The following is a 20,711-nucleotide window of genomic DNA, read 5'->3' on the forward strand; positions in this document are numbered from 1 at the left end:
ACTGCTGCAGATAAGGTTGAATGCTCAGAAGACAGTGACTCCACAGGTCTGGGGTGTCACCTGCCTGGCAGACGGAGACGCTACCAATTAGTTCTCCAATCCCTCCTGCCTGCAGGAGAGCCCAGCTATATATACATCTACATCTACAGAGTCCCCTTTCATCTTTCCTTATCCTGAGCCCTAAGGCTAAGTCTTGGGAGAAAGCCACTGGCCCGCCAGACCATTACATTTCCTGACAGCTTTCTTCCTGGGAGGAGCTGTCCACCAGTGCTGCTGGAGGAAGCTAGGGGAGGGGGCACTGTACAGCTGTCACTGTCTCCTTCCCGCTAGGGACAAATTAGGATGAGTCACAAACTAATATTAGTTAATGATGTTTGAAAACACCTACCAATGCCAGGCACTGTTCTAAAAGTTTCAGGTATATTAACTCACTTAATAGTCCTTCTGACCCTCCAGAATAGGTACTTATTTATCATCCCCATTTTACAGCCCCAAGTTAAATAAACTTCCCAGCATCACAAAGCGAGCAAATGGTGATTCAAAGGCAGTCAGTCCGGCTGCAAAGCCTGCTCTCACTCACTGGAAAAGGCCATTTCAGAGCTCTTTTGCCAATACCATTAGCGTGTGAACATCCATACTGACTTCCTGGAGTTATTTTGTCTTTCCAAAAAAAAAAAAAGTGCTATAATACCTAGGTATGTTAGTTTACTAGGGCCACAGAGTACCACGAACTGGGTGGTTTAAGCAACAGAAATTTATCATCTCATAGCTCTGGAGGCCAGAAGTCCAAAATCAAGGAGTTGGCAGGGTTGGTTCCTTCTGAGCCTGAGAGGGAGAATCTGTTCTATGCCTCTCGCCTAGCATCTGGTGGTTTCCTGGCAATCTTTGGCATTCCTTGGCCTGTAGAAGAATCACCCCGAGTTCTGCAGTCATCTTCTCATGGTGTCCTCCCTGTGTGCAGGCACACAGTTTCAAATCTTCCCTGGATTAGTTGTTTGTAGACCTCCGAGGAGGTGGTCAGATTTATTTATTGGTCCAATGAACCAAATTAGGTAAAAATTGTTTTCACATACACTAGAGCATGTTTTATAGAAGGATGCAATTATACAATAACGAGACTGCTGGTCTCATTAGACACAGTGAATCTCCCAGAAGCCAGCAGCACGAGCCTAAAGGACTTACGACCTAGTCTGTGCTATCCCACCACTGTGTGGAGAATAGGGATGGGGATATCCAGAGAACAGAGCATGGAAAAGCAGTGACCCAAACCTCCTCTGTCACCAGTGTCAGAGTGGTGGCTTAACTGTTGGACGAGGTCATTTAAACTGCCCTTTAAAGCACTACTAAAATGTCAGGGGGAGAGATTCAAGTAATTTGTTGATTTAGCATTTGGTGACTTCTAATTGTGCTGCATTTTTAAAAAATTTAGTTCCAAAACATTTAGCAAACATATCCCCCAAGGCACTGTGGAAGATGGCTGTCTACAAGGAGCTCACCATCCTGTGAAAGACACAGCAGGTACCCACCTATCTGTAGTGCAAGGTCACCTGGAGGGAAATTGTTGCAAGGAGGCTGCAGGGCACAGGGGCAAGAGGCCCCCATGAAGGGGAGAAAGGGAAGGCTTCCCAGAGGTTGTGGTATATAAATGGTGGCTAAAAGTGTTCTGTTGTCAATTTCCAATGGGGTGGGGCGTGGTTCTCTGACACCACCAAGCAATTCTCTGAGACTAGCTGGGTGTCTACAATTCAACTCAATTCTGACACTATCTACCCGGCAATAGCATCAGATTCCACAGGTTAAGGCCTCAGTCCACAAGACTGCCCTCCACTTCATACGCCAATTGCAAATTTAGGTTGTCACCTGTACTTCTGACTAATTGGCTATAAATCAGAGGTTCCCATGACAGCCTCCTTGGGATTGATTAATTTGCTAGAGCAACACAGAACTCAGGAAACCAGCTTACTCACTAGATTATCGGTTTATTATAAAAGGATATAACTCAGGAACAGCCAGATGGAAGAGAGGCACATGGCAAGGTATGGGGAAAAGAAGTGGAGCTTCCTTGCTCTCTGAATGCACCCCTCTCTCCAAATCTCCACTTGTTCACCAACCCAGAAGCTCTCCAAAACCTGTCTTCCAGGGTATTCATGGAGGCTTCACTACATAGTCATGATTGGTTAAATCGTTGGCCTTTGGGGATTGATTCAACCTCCAGCCCCCCTCCCTTCCTTGGAGGTCAGGGAAATGGGACTGAAAGTTCTAACTCTCTAATCACATGGTTGATTCTCCTGGCAACCAGCCACCATCCTTAGGTGCAGATCAGGTCACCTCATTAACATAACAAAAGACACCCTTATTGCTCTATTCACTTAAGAAATTCCAAGAGTTTTAGGAGCTCTGTGCCAGAAACAAGGACAAAGACCAAATACATATTTCATATTATAAATCACAATATCACAGGAGCCAACCCATCACAGTTTCCACTACCTCGAAAGGTGGCAATGAACCCCAAATAGCACAGAGCCCTTCTCTATTAAAGACTATCAGAAGATACAATTTCCTAAAAAAGAAGTGGTAAGTGAGAGATTTACAAAGGATAGAGGGTTTTCTTTTGACACAATCATCAGAATTAGAAGAGCATGGGGACGGGGAGGTAAGGAAGAGCTTTTTACTTTTTACAATACACATACACTTCTGAATTATAATTTTTTGAAAGAATATTCATGATTTGTTCCATAAATGTTTATTGAGTATCTATTCTGGGCCAGGTACTGTTATAGGTGGTGGGAATTCCGCATGTACTATTCTTATAATAAAAATTAAAATAAAATATAAACATTGAGAATAGATAACAGATGACTAGTGATGGTGTTCACGGCAGGCTGCCCGAAGCTGCGCCACTCTGGTATGCAGATTATTTTGAGCTGAAGGCAATAAAGGCTCAGAAGACTCACCAAGAACATTTGAGTTTCCCCTCCCAAACTGTCTAAAGAATTTAACATAGAAGACCTGTTCCAGGAAGGAGCCACTACCATATGATGGCTGTAGTATATTGTAGAATAGATGCTGTGATAGAAAAGGCACCAACAAGCCCATCTTATCAAAAATTCTGTCTCTCCCAGGCCACATTCTCTAGGTGGCCCTGAAAAGAGTTGTCAGACAAACATTTGCATTTCCGTCTCCATGAGAATTGTCTTCTTCCCCTCTGAAATCCCAAACCACTACCCCCCACACACACACCCTCCTCACCTTTAGCTGAAAATACTCAAGCGAGCAGCTGAGTCAGAATGATGAGTTGCTCAGTTTCTGAGTTTCTCCCATGTATACACGTTATTAAACTTTGTTTGATTTTCTCCTGCTAACCTGCCTTTTTAATTATTTGGCCAGCCATACAAACTTTAAGGGAAAGGACGGAAGGGGATTCTCCCTCTTCCCCAACACTAGGCTTTGAAAAGATTGTTCATATGTTAATTTCATCTCTTTTTTTCTCTTTTCTTTTTTTGGTGAGGAAGATTCCCCCTGAGCTAACATCCATTGCCAATCTTCCTCTTCTTTTTTTCATTTTTTTGTGAGGAAGGTTAGCCCTAAGCTAACATCCATTGCCAATGCTCCTCTTTTTGCTGAGGAAGATTGGCCCTGGGCTAACATCCGTGCCCATCTTCTACTTTATATGGGATGCCACCACACCATGGCTTGACAAGTGGTGCGTTGGTCTGCACCTGGGATCCGAACCTGCGAACCCCAGGCTGCTGAAGCAGAGTGCACAAACTTAACCGCTAAACCACCGCGATGGCTCCCCTTTTTTTTTTTTTGCCTCAAGGAAGATTAGCCCTGAGCTAACACCTGTGCCAATCTTCCTCTACTTTGTATATGGAATGCCTCCACAGCATGGCTGATGAGTGGAGTAGGTCTGTGCCCAGATCCGAACCCACAAACCTGGGCTGCCAAAACAGAGCATGTGGAACTTTAACCACTTGGCCACGGGGCTGGCCCCATAATTTCATTTCTTTTCCTTAAGATTGTTTAAAGTCTATCTTCAAAGTCAACAATAAGAAAAAGAAATAAGACACCAAAAAAAATCTAGGATTGGGAGTGGTTGTGTGTATTGGTTTGATATGACTGTGTTACCACACAAAATTGGGGTTCTCTTGCCCGACGCACATAAAGAGCCAATTATTATGGTACCAGCTTTTGAGAAAAGAAAAGGCTTTATTGCAAGGTTGACCATCAAGGAAACAGGAGGCAATGCTCTCAAATCTGTCTTCCCAATCCACAGCATGGGGCAAAATTTATGGGATGAAGGGCAAGGTGGTTTGAAGTGTGGAGATAGATGATTGGAGGTAAGAAGTGAGGTAATTGATGATCCGTGCAAGCTTCATGGCTCTTCACAGGATGCACGTTCACAAAATGGTGGTGTTAGTATGATCTGAGGGTGGAGTTTTTGGCCCCTTGATGTCAAAAGGGTCACTTATCTGGCATTTACACAGGCCCAGGTGCTGGTCTGGTGGTCTCAACTGGCCTGAACTGGACAAGTGGCCGACTCTCAGTTCCTGAAAAACAACTCTTAATTACTCTGTTGATAAGATGGGGTCAGTTGAACTGGTCCTACTGGGCCCATGGTTACAACTTCAAATCCACTTGTTTATGACACAGGCCAAAAAAAAGTTGTTTTGATATAGGAATGAAGTAGGGGCCGGTGTAGTGGTTAAGTTCAGTGTGCTCTGCTTTGGTGGCCCAAGTTCATGGGTTTGGATCCTGGGCCTGGACCTACACCACTCATCAAGCCATGTTGTAGAGGTGACCCACATACAAATAGTGGAAGATGGGCTCAGGGCCACTCTTCCTCAAGCAAAAAGATGACGATTGGAAACAGATGTTAGCTCAGGGCCAATCTTCCTCACCAAAAAAAAAAAAAAAGATTGAAGTAAGTTCTGTCAGGATGTCATCATCTCATCTATTGTCATTGATAAGCACTCAGTAGGTCACTGGATGAACAGTGTTGGGGTGCTTATAAGTAAGAACATGTAGAGAAGCAACAGGCATTCTTTGCTGACTTAATAAACTGTCCAAAGACCTTGGGGCATTAGCTCCTACCATGGTAAGGGTGACTCCCTTATCAGTAGGGGTGACAAACCTCAGTGGCCCATGAAGGAGATCAGCCTGCCCACCAACCTTGGCATTGTCGTTCCCCAGCAACATGCTGTAGCAACAAGGGACTTTTATTGTGTGCTGGCAGCTGGAAGTCAGCTTTTGGTTGGTTTAACCATCTCTCCTCAGTGCATACTCATACACAAAGGTACACCTGGGTTAAATTTGGACTTTATTCCTTTATTTCCCCTTGCCTGGAACAAGAGTGTGATTAATCTATCATTGGTTGGGTGTGTGTTATTTCTTTATTGGATTATTAAGAGATATTATCCTGTAGGCTATTGGCTTGTGATACTATTATAAATCTCACAGTGAACTTGTGTTAAATAAACTATCGGCAAAGACAGTTTTAGTCTGTGACCATTAATTTGCTGCCCCCCAAACACAACAGGGGGTCAGGAGAAATTTTTACACTATCTGTATTTTAAAAATATTTTACAATAAGAATACCTTAACGTATTACTTGTAGAATAAAATTTAAAATTTAGGAAAGATGCATTGGTAAGTGAAGAGTTTTGGAGAGCTGATCCATGCTGCTGCTGTTTTTTTTAATTGTAAAACATGTCATGAAAAGAAATATATAATGGACACAGTTTAAAGGACAATGTTGTGAAACCCACTACCCAACTAAGAAATAGTAATATCCCAGAAGCCCTCTCTGTGCTTCTCCTTGATTGCATCTCCCTCGACGAAAGGTAACCACCATCCTAACATCTCTGCTAATAATTCTCTAGATTTTTAGAAACTGTTTTACCACTTCTGTATGTATTCCTAAATATATTGTTTAGTTTTGCCTGTTTTTGAACTATATAAAAAGAATTATTCAGTATGTATTATTTTGTGACTTGTTTTTCCTTCAAAATTCTGAGATTTATCCATGTGGATGCATACATTTAAGAATTCACTCTTTAAATTAATTAATTTTTTTATTGACTTGCCTATAGTAAACCGACAATGTTAAGGGTATATCTAAATCTTTTCATACGTAAATATGTGTGTAACCACCACTCACATCAAGATATAGAACATTTCTAACACCCTAGAAAGCCCGCTTGTTCTCCTTTCCAATCAATACCTCCCAGAAGTAACCATTATTCATATCTTGAGCAACACGGATTACTTTTAATTTCATTTATTTTTCATTGCTGCAAAGTAGACCTTAAACAAATAGCCAGTTATTTCTCCAGCAAAAATGGATTTATTCGGGGTCAGCAAAGAATTGCAATTCGAAATCTGCAACCATGGGAAGCCACCTGCAAGTCCCCTAGCAGGTAGGGAGGAAAAACTCTTTTATAGACGGGAGGAGGAGGTTGGGAGGGCTATTGTAAACAAAGAGTCCATTGGAGCAATTGAGAATTTGATGTGTAGTGTCTTTTCATTGACTGAGCTGTGACAGTCTCTCATTGGCTGAGCTTCTTGCTGGTAAAGAAAACAAAGCATTTCTTCATCCTGTTGGGCTCTGCTGTTGACCTGGGGCTGGCAAGCTCCCCGATTTGGCCTCCCAACTCCAATTTAATGAGGTTTCTATTTTTCAATTAGACACATAGTATTCCAGTATATGCATATTTTATGAATTTGGACATAAAATGATTGCTGATTGGCTTTTGGATCCTTGGATCAGGTGAGCTGAGCAAATTCACCCCCATCATTTCCTTAACCCCAAATAATATTATCCCATGGTTTACACAACGGAATTTTTTGAAACCCACTTAAAGCATTACAAAAGGGTTTATGACACCAATTTATTCATCGTTCCTAATCTGGATGGACTTTTGTGGGCTTTTGGTTCTGTTGTATTTGGGCTATTACATAAACAATGCTTCTATGAATATTCTTGTACATCTCCAGAGATACATGTTTTTCTCTGGTATTTAGAGTCTAGGAACGGAATGGCTGGATCATAGTGTACGTGCACGTTCAACTTTATATCAACTTTATCAACCAGATAATGCCAAATTGGTTTCCAAAGTAGTTGTACCAATTTACACTCCCACCAGCAGTATATAGGAACTCCTTCTGTTCTTCACCCTCTCAACACTTGAGCTTTAATTTTACCATTCTGGTGGTTTCCCATTGTGGTTTTAATTTGTACTACCCTGCTGAAACACGTTGTCATACGTTTATGTGCTTTTCTTCTGATGTGAAATACACTATTTATTTCACTGCCTTCCTCATCTCCCCATCTGAAGTGATTTCTAGCCATCCAATTTGGGGTCAGAAAAGGCCATGCTGAGTAGCTCTTTAAATTTCAAAGCTATAAACTCTTCAGAGTTTAAAATCAGTGAAGCCTGGGGGGCACTGATAGGTGGAGACCATGGGACTCAGATCACAAGTGGATTCCCAAGTAACCGAAGGACTAGAATCATTAGTCAGGAAAGGGGCCAAGAGTGGTAGGCAGACTTCTAAGATGGCCCCCCTAGGCGGACACACACCTTCTCCCAAACACCAATCAAATACTAACCTAGGTGCTGCTGTGGAAGGATTTTGCAGGTATAATTAAGGTACCAAATTAGTTGACCTTAAAATAGAGACTATCTAGGCAGGTCTGATTCAATCACATGAGCCTTTTAAAAGCAGAGAATTTTCTCTGGTGGTCCCAGAAGATTAGAAATCAGAGATGTGCTCTGGCTGCCCTGGAAGAAAGTGAACATCCAGTGAGCTGCTTATGGAGGCCACACGCCAAGGAACTGCAAGCAGCCGCTAGGAGCTGAGAGCGGTGCCTGGCTGACTAGAAGGCAAACGGGGACCTCGGTCCTACAACCGCAAGAAAATGAATTCTCTGACAAACAGTGAGCTTGGAAGCCTAGATAACCACAGACGAGGCCAACATCCTGGTTTCTGCCCAGTGAAATCCTGAGCAGAGAATCCAGCCATACCAATCCCAGATTTCTGACCTACAGAAATCGTGAGATAACATATTTGTGTTGTTTTAAGCCACTGAGTTTGTGGTAATTTGTTATGCAGCAATAGAAAACGAATACACCAAGGAAGTATGAAAGTTCACCTGCTGAATTACAAGTCAGGAGCAGGACCTCTGTGTACAGCTTAAAGGGTGGGTGTGCAATGTATAGGTCTAGGAGCATCATTTACGTTGTTGTCCATGTGAATGATGCTCTCTGAAATTGGGCAGTGCACGCACAGCACAACTGTACACGGCAGTCCTGCAGGAGACTCCACTCTTGCCCTGTTCCAGTACCTGGGCTACCTCTTTTACCCTTTTTTGCCCTTAGTAGAAGTGAGAGGGGGTGCCGGCCCGGTGGCTCAAGTGGTTAAGTGGGCACGCCCTGCTTCGGCGGCCCAGGGTTCACAGGTTCGGATCCTGGGAGCGCACTGATGCACCGCTTGTCAAAGCCATGCTGTGGCGGCGTTCCATATAAAGTGGAGGAAGATGGGCACGGATGTTAACTCAGGGCCAACCTTCCTCAGCAAAAAAAGAGGAAGATTGGCATAGGATATTAGCTCAGGGCTGATCTTCCTCACAAAAAAAGAAAAAAAAAAAAAGAAATGAGAGGATTGAGCTAGGGGTACCCGAAGGTCCATACCAGCTCAACATGTGGAGTGGCTAGTATATTTTGTGACTACTTATCACACACGGGGCCTTCACAGTTCATTGACAGTTCTCACCTTATCAATTTAACCTCTCTCTTCACTTAATACGTTTGCTCAGTCTTTGCTTCTTCCTTAAGGAGCAGTCACCATGTTAATGAAGATGGCTTTGAGGATGGAACCATTAGCTCCCTGGGGAGGAAACCACAGGAGACTTCTCTCCTCTTTCTCCTTTTGATATGCGTGAACTCAGGACAATCAGCTTTAGAGAGTTCAGGAGGCTAAGACCAGTGGTTAAAAGTTCTTTTCCGACCTGTCAGTCTGCTGAATAGATCCACATGCCGGTGGTGGTCATTTTGAGGAAGTGCTGATTCCCGTTTCCCAGGAAGGCAGCTTAGTAATGAAAAAGAACACATGACAAATCCCAAGTCAGACGAGCCTAGAATAATCACCTGAGATGAGCCCATCTCACAAAAAGAGATAGGAAATGCAGTTAAAATGAACGAACGCAAAAATAAGCTACTGAAAGTAGGTAAGTTAAAAAGTCATGCTGCAAAGTGAGCAAAATTAAAACTTTAAAACCAGTCCACAAACACGGAGTAGTCCACACTCCCCTCTCCATTTCTGCCCAGTTATTCCCACTATGGTCTTACGTGGTATCAGCAGCTGTGATAGCTCCATAGCGAGTCAATATTTTAAAATAACGTAGGTTAAGAGCACAGCTTTGAAATCCTAGTCTCTCCACTGAACATATTTAAACTCTATGACTGTTTCTTTGACTGTATTTCAGTTTTATAAGGATCCGATAAGATCACGTGTCTGAAATACCCTTGCACAGTGCCAAGCACATGCGTTTAACAAATAATAGCTCTTACTAGAAAGGCTACCCTGAAATCTAGATGGACAGATGGTAGGACTGATATTTTGGGGCAAGAGAACGCCAGTGTGGTGTAGGACAGTGGCTATCAAATCCAGTCCAAGGATAGGTGATAAGTTTTCACCAATCAACCATAAAAAGAAGAAAAATATGAACAAAATAGTGAATTTTTCATAAACTTATTCAAATGAATGGGCCATTGTTATCCTTTATTCTCACGTTCTCTTTCACTCTTTTGGTGTCACAACGTCTTTTTTTAAATGAAGTAATGGTGATAATAACTTATAGCTTTTTAATATATTCCTGCTTGGCAAAATAAAAAGACCTCAACTGTGTATGAGTCCCCTCAATCTTTTTAAACACTTTTTTTTTTTTTCCTAGTACGTAAAATATAAGACTGGAACCAGTGCTCGAGTGTGAGACTGTTAGAAGTGGAAAAGGCCTTAGGAGACCAGTGATTCTCAGCAGGGTGGGTTTAAATGAACCGGAATGATCTGGGGGATCTTTTCAAAATTATCCATACTGAACCTCTTAAGAGTATTGAATTAGAAAACTGGTGTGCTACAGAAAGCACGAGGGAGTAAATCCAGAAAGACAACGTGGGATCCAGGAAACAAGATATCCAACACAGGAATGGTAAAGAAAAGTCCCAAGGACTGCCACTGTGCTCCAGGCCTCAGCAATAACTGGTCAAGAGAGGAAATGTATGGGAGAAAAAAGTAGTTAATTAATAACTTCAGCGAAGCACCTCTCCTACGTGAAAGGAAACTCAGTCACACTACTCTCATAATCTATGCAGTGAGAAGTATTTACATTGTATCAGTCAGTGTCCAGCAAGAAACAATGGCATCCTCGAGACAAAGCAGCCACCCAGAGCCAGTACTGCGAGATGCTATCGCCCCTAGGCCCAAAAGGGCAAGGAGACAGAGGCCTTAGTGGAAACTGCAAGGAGTCCAGTGGAGTTGGCCACCCTGAGGCTCAGTGGCCTTGGCTGAGGAACACGCTTGGCCTGAAGGGAAGGAGCCAAGGGAATAAAGACCCTGACCTCACTCCTTCCCTCCCTCCCTCCCTTTTCCTGCTGCAGATCCCCACTGGCCAAACCAACAGATCCCAGAGGCCACGGGAGTCCGTTGATGTGGTCCACACAGCTTTCTTGGACAGAAAAGTAGGGTGAAGGGAGCAGATTTGGAGGGGCAAATAGAAGGTATCTTGTGCACTCATAATGACAGAAACACTGATTAGTGACCTAACCAAAATTTACAAAAACACATGAGGATGTGTGGGAGAAGCAGAGGAACACAGTGTAGACAGCTATATCTCAACCACAGCAGGAAGTCAATGTCTAAAGTTGACAGCTCCAAAAAATAGCAGTAATGTATGTATTATTTAGAAATACGGAGATAAAACATAAGACAAAAGCAAAAACTGAGTAAAGCCTTTGGACACTAAAAGAGTAGGGACACCATAAACCTCACAATATTATTTGATTTTAAAAAAATGATATATTTAATAAAAACAAATTAATTTTAAGAAAGTTGCTAGAAGGCCACACAAAAAAAACTCACTGGTTACATCTGTGGAGCTAGAATAAAGGAATGAGAGTAGCGAAAGAATATTAACTTTTCATTTAACTTGCTCTTCATTGTTTTACTATCGATATTTGCTGTTTTTATACCTTTCAAAAAGACAAAGCAGTGACCCAGAGCCAGTACTGAGTAACTTTAACTTAATTAGTTAACTAATTAGTTAGTTAACTAATTTACTAATTAAAGTTAGTAACTTTAACTAATTAACTAAATTTAGTTGCTAAAGGGAATTTATCTTAACCCTCAGGGAGGTTGGGGCAGAAAAGTTGAAATCTATTGATTTATACTGAAGTCCAGGGTGAATCAATGACTTGATCAGACACATAACTTAACAGAGCCTTGGTTAGGACCTAGGACTTCACCGGGGACCCAAGGGGAGGAGCCCCTTCTAACCTCTCCTTGCTTCAGAGGGAATAAATAAATATGATATAAAAATATGTCTCATCATCTTTGAATATTTATAGATCCCAACGCTCAAGTGAAGATGCCCAGGGATGAAAGACCATATAGAGAGGCCCAGACCAGCAAAGAAATGCCCAGTCACGTCACTGTTGTTGAAAACCACTAAATATTGGAGTGTCTTGTTATGCAACAATAAGTAACTGATACAATCTACTCTTTAAAAAAAGAAAACATTCTTGTTCCATAACTATCCAGATGCCATCACACTACTATAATCCTGCTTTCTGATGGTGGTGAAAATTTTCCCTTTGAATATTTAAACTTTAAAGAAAAAAGAACCACAAGCTAAACTGAATATTTAATACATTTTGTAGGACTAGAAGGAACGCAACAAAGATTAGAACTTATTATGATATACATTAGACATTTATGTAAAAGGTGTTCCATTTTTCAAAGAAGTTTCCCCTATTTCCCTGTCTTTTGTATCTTCCTCAGAGCAATAAACAGTAACTACTACTCTCATAGATAAGCTGCTCCATTGTGTTAGACAGTGAGTACATCTTTACGTTTCATGTCATTATCATCTCCAAAACGGCCTTTCATTTTACTGCACAGTCTCACCGTCCTGTTCCACAGTAAAATTGTACTCTACTCAAACCGGGAGAGCCTGAATAGAGGCTAGAGGCCCAAGGATTTGTAGGTACTGATTTAGTAACAGTGTCTAGTGGCACAAACTGCAATAATAGAAATGAGAGCTACTTTAATGAAAAAGGAACTCAGGAATGAGGTTATTAAATATAACTAAATACATTTAAAATATAAATACTACCGCGTGTTTTCTGATTAGTATCAGGTAAATATCGAAACTATCTATCTCGAGTTCTGGTCTCAGAGAAAAAGATCAGAGACAATTACAAAGAAGGTGCTTCATATTAGGTCCATTTTTAAAACAATGAGATCCTTTGGGACAATCGCTTCAGTCCTTCTTTTTATCAGAGATTTCTGTTGGTCCTTTTATTGGGAATCCATTCATGTCTGCATCCTAAAATGAAAAACCATTGTGGATATCATTACAACAAAAAATACTCACTGTAAGAGATATTCTCTTTAAAAACAGACAACAAACTTCAGAATGAACAAACTCTGCTTCTAGAAATATGCAGGATGGCTAAATTAGCGCAGGTGAACAAAGTCTAAGTAGAACTTAACAAGTACCAATGCTAAAGACAACAGAGTGGTCTAGGTAATCATTTTAAAAAATAACTTCATTTTGTTTTTTAAAAAAAATCTCTATAACCCTTCCAATTAAATCTCTTACCAAAGCTATCAGTGAAACTGGCTTGTTTTAGTATCATCTCTTCTTATCCATTAGCTATTTACCATTACTCTTATCAGCCAGGAAATACTGGTTATCATCTTGGCCATAGGGCAAGGAGCAAACGCATTAATCAGAGGCCTAGTTTAAAACCTTAGTTTAAAATGAACGCTAATTACTTAAAAAAAAACCCCAAGCTCCTATTTTATAAAAGAAGGAACTTAAGACACATTAATGAAGCTTCTGGTTCCAAGAACTTGCCTTTCCAAAAAGCCAAGTATTTTACCCTGAGTGATCACCCCCCTAACCCAACCTTATTCAAGACATTTTTTTTTTTTTTTTTGTGAGGAGATCAGCCCTGTGCTAACATCCGCCAATCCTCCTCTTTTTTTTTGCTGAGGAAGACGGCCCTGGGCTAACATCTGTGCCCATCTTCCTCCACTTTATATGGGAGGCCGCCACAGCATGGCTTGCCAAGCAGTGCGTCGGTGCGCGCCCGGGATCCGAACCAGCGAACCCCGGGCCGCCGCAGCGGAGCGCGCGCACTCAACCGCTTGCGCCACCAGGCCGGGCCCTCAAGACATTTTAATGTTCTTACCTTATAGTCTCCTTTGCCTTTGTTTTTATCATTGGATTCTCGTATGGCTTTTCCAGGCCACATACGACTGACAAAGGGGGAAATCAGAGGGTATATATACGGCTCCAGGAATTTTTTGTAGATCCAGAGCAGAACCGGAATGACGATACAAGGAATGCACACCATTGTCCCAGGCTTGAGCTCCTCAACTGTTGCTACATGCGATGAAAAACAAATTAATTCATAATAGATTAATGACGGAAGGAATTTACCTAGATTAAGACATTTGAAAGGACTATTTCTACACTGAAGGAAAAACTTAAATCAAACCATTAGCTAAAAGCAAGAGTCTATTAAATAAAAATACTATCTGTAAGGTAAAGGAACAATAGGTGGCAGACACAAAAATAATAGTGAGGTTTCTACCTGAGACCTCTCCAATCACTGCTCCTCAACCATAAATTTGATGATAAAGGAACGACACCAACATTTGCTGGGTGCTAGGCAGTTAAGCCCTTTGCATATATCAACTCATTTAGTCCTCAAAAAACCCAGTGAGGTTGGGTACCCGTTCTATCTCCACTTAGAGATAAAGCAAATGAGACACAGAAACATTAAGGAAATTGGTAATTATGACATACGCCAGTTTAGTGTGAGTATAAAGGACCAATCATCTTCATGGACTGACAATATTGATTAGCCAAACCTACAATGCTAAGGGCAAATCTTATAAAATGAAACCCTCCTGAGATATCACTTTGCAAGACCTCTACGCTGCAAAATCAGCTGGACTTGCCCACGTAACCACTCTCCCTTAATATATTTGCTTTTCTTTTTCATGGCAATTAAGGTATACCAAGTAATACAAAATTTTATTTAATTTTATTGTTATATATAAGCTGTCCATTTCCAGAAATTAACACCTCTAATTTTCTTGATGATTAGATATCATCTTGGAATTTCTCAAAATCAATAATTTCTTGAAAAAGAACCAATACTACTTCCATAATATATTAAACCAAAGACTTCCTAAATTTATAACAATTTTTAAACCCTTAGAGCAGGCCTTGAAAACTAAGCAGCTACAGAACAGTACCCAAGGCTAATTCAGGATACTAAAATCTTTTATTTTCAAAATATTGTAAATTAAGTGGTATTTGTTGGCAAATGAGTGAGCACCATGACTACACAGAAGCAATTTATAATTATTCACAATACAAGTGAACAGTGGTATAGATAATCCAATCTGAATGTGGCTTTGAAATGAATGACGAGAGCTATAAACAAATAAAAATGTAAATATACATCAAGGAATGACCAGCTTTTTACAAAGGACTCATAACTGGATTCTTTAAAACAATCCCCTCGTCAAATCAAAAGAACAATTTACTGAAGTATTTTGCTCCAAAATTTTAAAGAAGATATTCTTTGACTAAAATAGGCCAAAAGAGCAGTGAGTCTTTTTTCAGCACTTTTTAAGGAATCATTATTTTTGGCCTAGACATTTAGAACCTGATCTGAAGAGACTTAAGAGGTGATCCGGTTTAGGGCTTGCACACTGGCACCACAGCATAGTAATCAAGCAGACTGGCTGGCAGCTGCCTGGGTTTGAGACCTGCCATCACCACTCTCTAGAGGGTCTTCTTGGGCAAATTATTTAACCAGTCCGTGCCTTAATTCCCTCGCATGTAAAATGAAGACAAGAACAGTATCTATGTGCTCGCGGGGATGTAGCTTGGATTAGATAAATTAACAGGAATACAAAGCTCAGAACAGTGTCTTCATATATTAAGTGCTACTTAAGTGTTACCATACAAAGAAAGGAAAATCCCGATGCAAAAGCTGTGACTTGCCCAAAGTTCACACAAAGATAACTAGTAACTAGAGCTAAGACCAGAATTCTCTTCTGGTTTCCTGGCTCAATGCTTTTTACCCTTCCAAAAACACGATGACCATGTTACTCCCTTTCCACCAAACCTTCAAAACCAACTAAACCCTACAAAACCACTGGCGATGCTCGAGCACTACTTTAAGCTGAAGACTGCCAACCCCTCCATCATAAAGACTCATTTTTACCCGCTTGTAATTGCTGTGTTTAAACTCCCAAGAACAAATACTACTATCGCTTATAATGATGGCTTTTATAAAACTTTTTAGTTCTTTCAGAACGAAACCACCGTATTTTATCTCTTAATCCTCATGATTCTTCAGTGAGGTATTTTACTTCATATTACATGAGAAAACTGTGGCTTAGAAAGGTCTAGAAGGTGGCTACGATAAATTGACAAAATTATTTTCTTCACTCTCTCCAAGCTAGTTCTCGGATATTACAAGAAAGCGAGCAAAATGGATTAAAACTGTCGGAGGAGAGGAATTTTCTTTCATTCGACTAAGTCCAATACAACGAGAGGAAAGGTTGAGGCTGTCTCAGAAACGGGGCAGGTGTAGAGGGGGAACGCCACCTCCCTTTAAGTAACGCAGCTCGGCATATCATTTCACTGGAGACAAGAAGGCAGGTCGAGCCCAAGACAAGGCCCGAAAACACGGAGAGAATCAGTGACTGGTGGTGAAGATGACAGGAGAGAGAAGTGAAAGCGACAACTCAGGCCAAGGCGGAGAATAAACGGACACAGAGGAAGGGAGAGGCGGGCAGGCCGGGAGAGGGTGGACGCCGACGCAGGTAGAGGTGAAGGGCGAGGGGAGGACAGGGGGCAGGGGCGCGCGTCCGGAGGCCGGGGGGAGGGCGCCGGCGGGCCGCGAGGCGCCGGGGGCGGGAGAGCCGCGGCCCGGCTCCACAGCGCCGAGGCCACAGCCCACCCCGCCCCGAACCCCCAGCCGCAAGCCTGGGCCTGCCGGGGAACCCCAGCCCTGCTCACCCGCGACCACCAAGCCCCGGCGCAGACGTCCGCACTTCCGGAGGGAGGACGGGCCGCCCCGAGCCAATGGGCCCCGCGGAAGGGGCCGACAAAGGCGCGCCTGCGTCAACCTCAGGGCGCACAGGACGTAGCGGTGACGCCGGGGCGGGGACTCGGCGCGGCTTCCGGCGCTGCCGCCGTGAGCTCAAAGCCTGCGGGGGCGCGGCAGAGCCGGGCTCCGGGTATACCCCCGCCCGGATACTGGGACGAAATGCAGAAGATTGATTCAGCAGAGACGCCCGTGCCACTGGTTCACCACCCATAGGGAAGGTTACACCATTTGCATGTGACAGCTAGGCTGTTTTCAAACGCAGTTGTGGCTATTCTCTCTGTAGTCTAAAGGGTCTTAAATTCAAGGGCAGGGAAAATTAACATGAACTAATGTCAACTTTAAGCGGGTATTAGTTTAAAAGAAATGGCTACGCGACTTTACATCCAATAGGATAGCTAGAAATAATCAGCCTTGGACAGGATGTGGACACATTGGAACCTTCATACATTGCTGGTGGGACACAACCACTTTGGAAACATCTGGCAGTTTCTCCATAGTTTATTCAGTTACCATATGATCCAGCAATTCCACTCTGGGTATATAACCCAAGAGAAATGAGAACATGCCCACCCCAAAATTTGTTCTACACAAAGGTTCACAGCAGCACTATTTGTAATAGGTTAAAAAAAGACCCCAATGTTCAACAAATAGTATATTCATATAATCAATTAACCAATGACAAAGCACAGATAAAACGCTACATGGATGAACCCTGAAAACACCGTGCTAAGTCAAAGCCAGTGACAAACAGCCACATACAGCAGGCCCTCTACGTCCCCTTCAGATCCCAAGGGATGAGTGTATTGTGATTTCATTTACATAAAAGATCCAGAACAGGCAAATATATATAGACAAATAGAAAAGTGGTTCCCTAGGTTTGGGAGTGACAGCTAACCACTGCCAAGGTTCCTCTTTGGGATAAGATGTTCTAAAATTGACTGTGGCGATAGATGCACAAATCAATATACTAAAAGCCATAAAACTAAATTCGTGAATGGGTAACTGTTAAATCTCAAAGTGGAAAAGTTTCAGACATTTTCCCATGTTCTAATTCCATCTTATACAAAGAAGCACCTAGAGATTCAAAACAGCATGTTTATGAACCAAAATCTATGGCACAGGGCAAACAATATGTTTCTAATTCTAATCACGAGAAACCTGTTTGATCCATCCCGCGAGGGCATTTGAAATATATTTAATAATAAAGACAACTAACATTCTGTTTTTACTTTTATTTGCATTTATTTTACGCTGAATTTATTCCCGGGCCATAAGTTTTTGTTTCTTCAGTTTCTTCTGGGATATCTGGGGAAAAAAATAAAAGAACTGTTAAGTTTCCTGAAGGAACCCAAACTACATCTTAAAGGAGTAGGTTGCAGTTCACTGAAAGAAAAATTGCAAACTTCAACATAAAGAGTCCTTTGGCATACAGAAGCGGTATGGGGGGAGGCGCAGACAGGAGGAAACTAAATGGGAAAGCTTATGCTTCTGAGGCAGGGAGCCCAGCAGGCAAACACCAAGTGGCAGCAACAATGAAGATACTATTTAAGTGATAAAATCAACAGAAGCTAAATTCATTAAGTGTGTAGGGAGTAGTTTAGAACCACTCCCAGCTTCCTGGCTTAAAAAACTGAATGATCACTTACTCTAAACAAGATTATTCAAGTTGGAGGAGGGGCGTGGAGAGGAGGGAAGGGCTCATTTTTGGACATGATGCATTTGGATTTGGAGTGGCTATGGACATCTAGGGGGGCCATCAGCAGATAATCATATAGTTCTGATGTACTGAATAATACCAAGTTCTAATACAATTAGTCAAGAAACAAATGAGACCCATGAAAGCCAAAACAAAATGAGTAGAAGACTGCTGGTTGCTCAGGATACTTTTCTTTCACGGTTGTTCCAAAGGTGTCCTAAGTTAGTCATCACAGCAACCACAAATCTAATCATCATACATAAATGAAACTGAGCAAGGACTAAGTAATTTACCTTTTTCTTCTGTGCAACCTCCTCTTCTGGTTTAGGAACGATCTGCTCTTTTTCAGTAAGGATCATCTCAATGTGGCAGGGAGAGCTCATGTAGGGGTTGATCCGCCCATGAGCTCTGTACGTTCTGCGCCGCATCTTGGGGGCTTTGTTCACCTGGATGTGCTCAATGACCAGAGAATCTACATCCAAGCCCTGGGAAGAGAAAAGGGGGAACAAAATCAGATAACCTCTTTATCATTTAACACCATCACTGGAAAATCAAGTCCCTGCCTTAATGAAACCATTTTTTTTTTGTGAGGACATCAGCCCTCTGCTAACATCTGCCAATCCTCTTTTTTTGCTGAGGAAGACTGGCCCCGGGCTAACATCTGTGCCCATCTTCCTCCACTTTATATGGGAGGCTGCCACAGCACGGCCTGCTCAAGCAGTGCGTCGGTGCACGCCCTGGGATCCGAACAGGCGAACTCCGGGCCGCTGCACTGAAGCTCGCACACTTAACCACTTGCGCCACCATGCTGGCCCCAATGAAACCATTTATGAACGGCAATCCTTAAGACTTTAAATAGTTTATTTGTTCAAGCATTTCTTTTCACCTCTAAGCGTCCTTCCTTAAATCTAATTAATGACCAAAACTCAGTGCTAAATGCACTTTGTTTGTAAGTAGCCTCCTTAAAGGTCGTTAGGAGAAGAGGAGTTAGAGTTATAGGATCTGCTAGTGTCAATTTCGAAGCCTTGGTGATAAACAGCATTTTGGCAGCATGGATTGGCAGCTAGAAGGGTTTAACATCATTTTAATCCCAGTTCAGGCCCAGAATTCCAAATGCAAAAGGGTAATGGATAATGGCCAAAATGGATAAACTTGTGTTTTGTTGATTACACCGTTGGTTTAACTTTTAACTGAAATTTAAATCTCTCCATTATGAATGTAGGTTAACAAACCACATTAACCATTACCAAGGCCATCAATTTGGTAACTATATTCCTTTCTAATAGTATTTATTTTATTGCCTGTATAACAAATCTGGACAATGGTAATATTAATTGAACCACCACCCAAGTTGGATGCATATAAAGGTGCTAATGGTTTCTGTACCTTTAGTTCAGCATTACTCTCTGCATTTTTAAGCATGTGCAGTAAAAATTCAGCACTCTTTTTGGGCCACCGACCCTGTGTCCAGCCCCACTGTTTGGCCTGAAAATAGAATGGAGAGACTATTAGTCATTTCCTAATTTAAATCAATGTTACCACCAAGATGAATTTTATCCAACATCAAGGTTGCTCAGAACATGGTTTTTTTCACGGTTAATCCAAAGGTGTCCTAAGATGGTCATCACAGCAACCTTATCCCACCCAATCACTTTCCCTTACAATTTGCATTTTCAAATGGCAGCCACGAATTCTCACCTGGGCACACCTACCAACTCCACCATTGTATCGACGGAATGGCACACACTGCTTCTTTAAAGTGACATCCTTCAGATACTTGGTGGCTTTTCGGATATGCATACCCTTGATGGCCTGGGCAGTTTCACGAGTGTTCTAAGTATAATAATATAAACTGTGCGTTAACCATGTTAAAGGATCACAATTTCTCAAAGAAACGTTAACTTCTCAGATTTTCAAAATGTCCACATATTATCAACAGCTAAAACCTTTCCATTCTTTGGAGGTGATGTAATACAGTGAGACAAAAATATCTGTGATTGAGAGCCAGGGAGGCTTGGTTTGAAGCTAGCGAAAAATGAACCCTAAACCCGCTTATTCACTGTAGTATCTTTTAATTCCACCGTCTTGTCACTACAGCTATGCGTCCCATATCTTAATCTGTACACTAGGTTCTCAAGTAGTTCTCTGGCAGTTTTACCCAATTCCACAAATCCTAAATCACAGTACTCATTATACACTGATGATCAATGACTAAAAGGTGGCTGCTCAGAACTGATTAGTTTTCACGGTAAATCCAAAGGTGTCCTAAGAAACGCATCACTGCAGCTACCTTTTTAGAGTGGTAAAACTCCAAACACGTGGAACGACTCTTTCAGAGCATAGCTATGATTCACGTACCTTAAAGTGAACACGAAGATTTGAACCTCGTGACTTGCATGCTAAAAAATTAAAAAAAAAAACCTTTCGTTAATTTTGGGCATCTTATTGTTTCTCTTACCCCAAAATAAGAAACACGCATCCCCTGTTCACTTACATTTTGTAGGGTTTTCTGGGTCAAGTGAGTAGCGAACCATTTTCAGAGATCACCTGGAAGGGAGCAAAATTAATTCTGTCAATACACATTTACAGTAACTAAC

At 41.9% G+C, this 20,711-nt stretch overlaps 2 protein-coding genes and 3 non-coding genes across 5 annotated transcripts; all 5 read right to left on the reverse strand.

Moving 5' to 3' along the window:
* Positions 1-11,898: 11,898 nt before the first annotated feature.
* On the reverse strand, positions 11,899-16,413 carry C16H18orf32 (chromosome 16 C18orf32 homolog). The gene is made up of 3 exons (XM_058557078.1): positions 16,328-16,413; positions 13,473-13,666; positions 11,899-12,601 (listed from the first exon to the last, which is right to left on the reverse strand). The coding sequence occupies exons 2-3, from the start codon at positions 13,635-13,637 to the stop codon at positions 12,536-12,538; spliced, it is 231 nt and encodes a 76-aa protein (XP_058413061.1). The 5' UTR covers positions 13,638-13,666; positions 16,328-16,413; the 3' UTR covers positions 11,899-12,535.
* A 485-nt stretch (positions 16,414-16,898) lies between these two features.
* RPL17 (ribosomal protein L17) lies at positions 16,899-20,689 on the reverse strand. The gene is made up of 6 exons (XM_058557077.1): positions 20,609-20,689; positions 20,473-20,513; positions 19,813-19,947; positions 19,501-19,599; positions 18,408-18,599; positions 16,899-17,723 (listed from the first exon to the last, which is right to left on the reverse strand). Exons 1-6 carry the CDS (start codon positions 20,646-20,648, stop codon positions 17,676-17,678), a joined length of 555 nt encoding a protein of 184 aa, XP_058413060.1. The 5' UTR covers positions 20,649-20,689; the 3' UTR covers positions 16,899-17,675.
* On the reverse strand, positions 18,289-18,352 carry LOC131415524 (small nucleolar RNA SNORD58). The gene has a single exon (XR_009222489.1). It is a non-coding gene; the product is annotated as a small nucleolar RNA SNORD58 (small nucleolar RNA).
* Positions 19,683-19,747, reverse strand: LOC131415522 (small nucleolar RNA SNORD58). Its single transcript, XR_009222487.1, has one exon. It is a non-coding gene; the product is annotated as a small nucleolar RNA SNORD58 (small nucleolar RNA).
* On the reverse strand, positions 20,336-20,400 carry LOC131415523 (small nucleolar RNA SNORD58). Its single transcript, XR_009222488.1, has one exon. It is a non-coding gene; the product is annotated as a small nucleolar RNA SNORD58 (small nucleolar RNA).
* Positions 20,690-20,711: the final 22 nt, after the last annotated feature.

The sequence above is a fragment of the Diceros bicornis genome, chromosome 16 (genome assembly GCF_020826845.1).
Source record: "Diceros bicornis minor isolate mBicDic1 chromosome 16, mDicBic1.mat.cur, whole genome shotgun sequence".
In the NCBI taxonomy this organism is placed as follows: domain Eukaryota; kingdom Metazoa; phylum Chordata; class Mammalia; order Perissodactyla; family Rhinocerotidae; genus Diceros; species Diceros bicornis.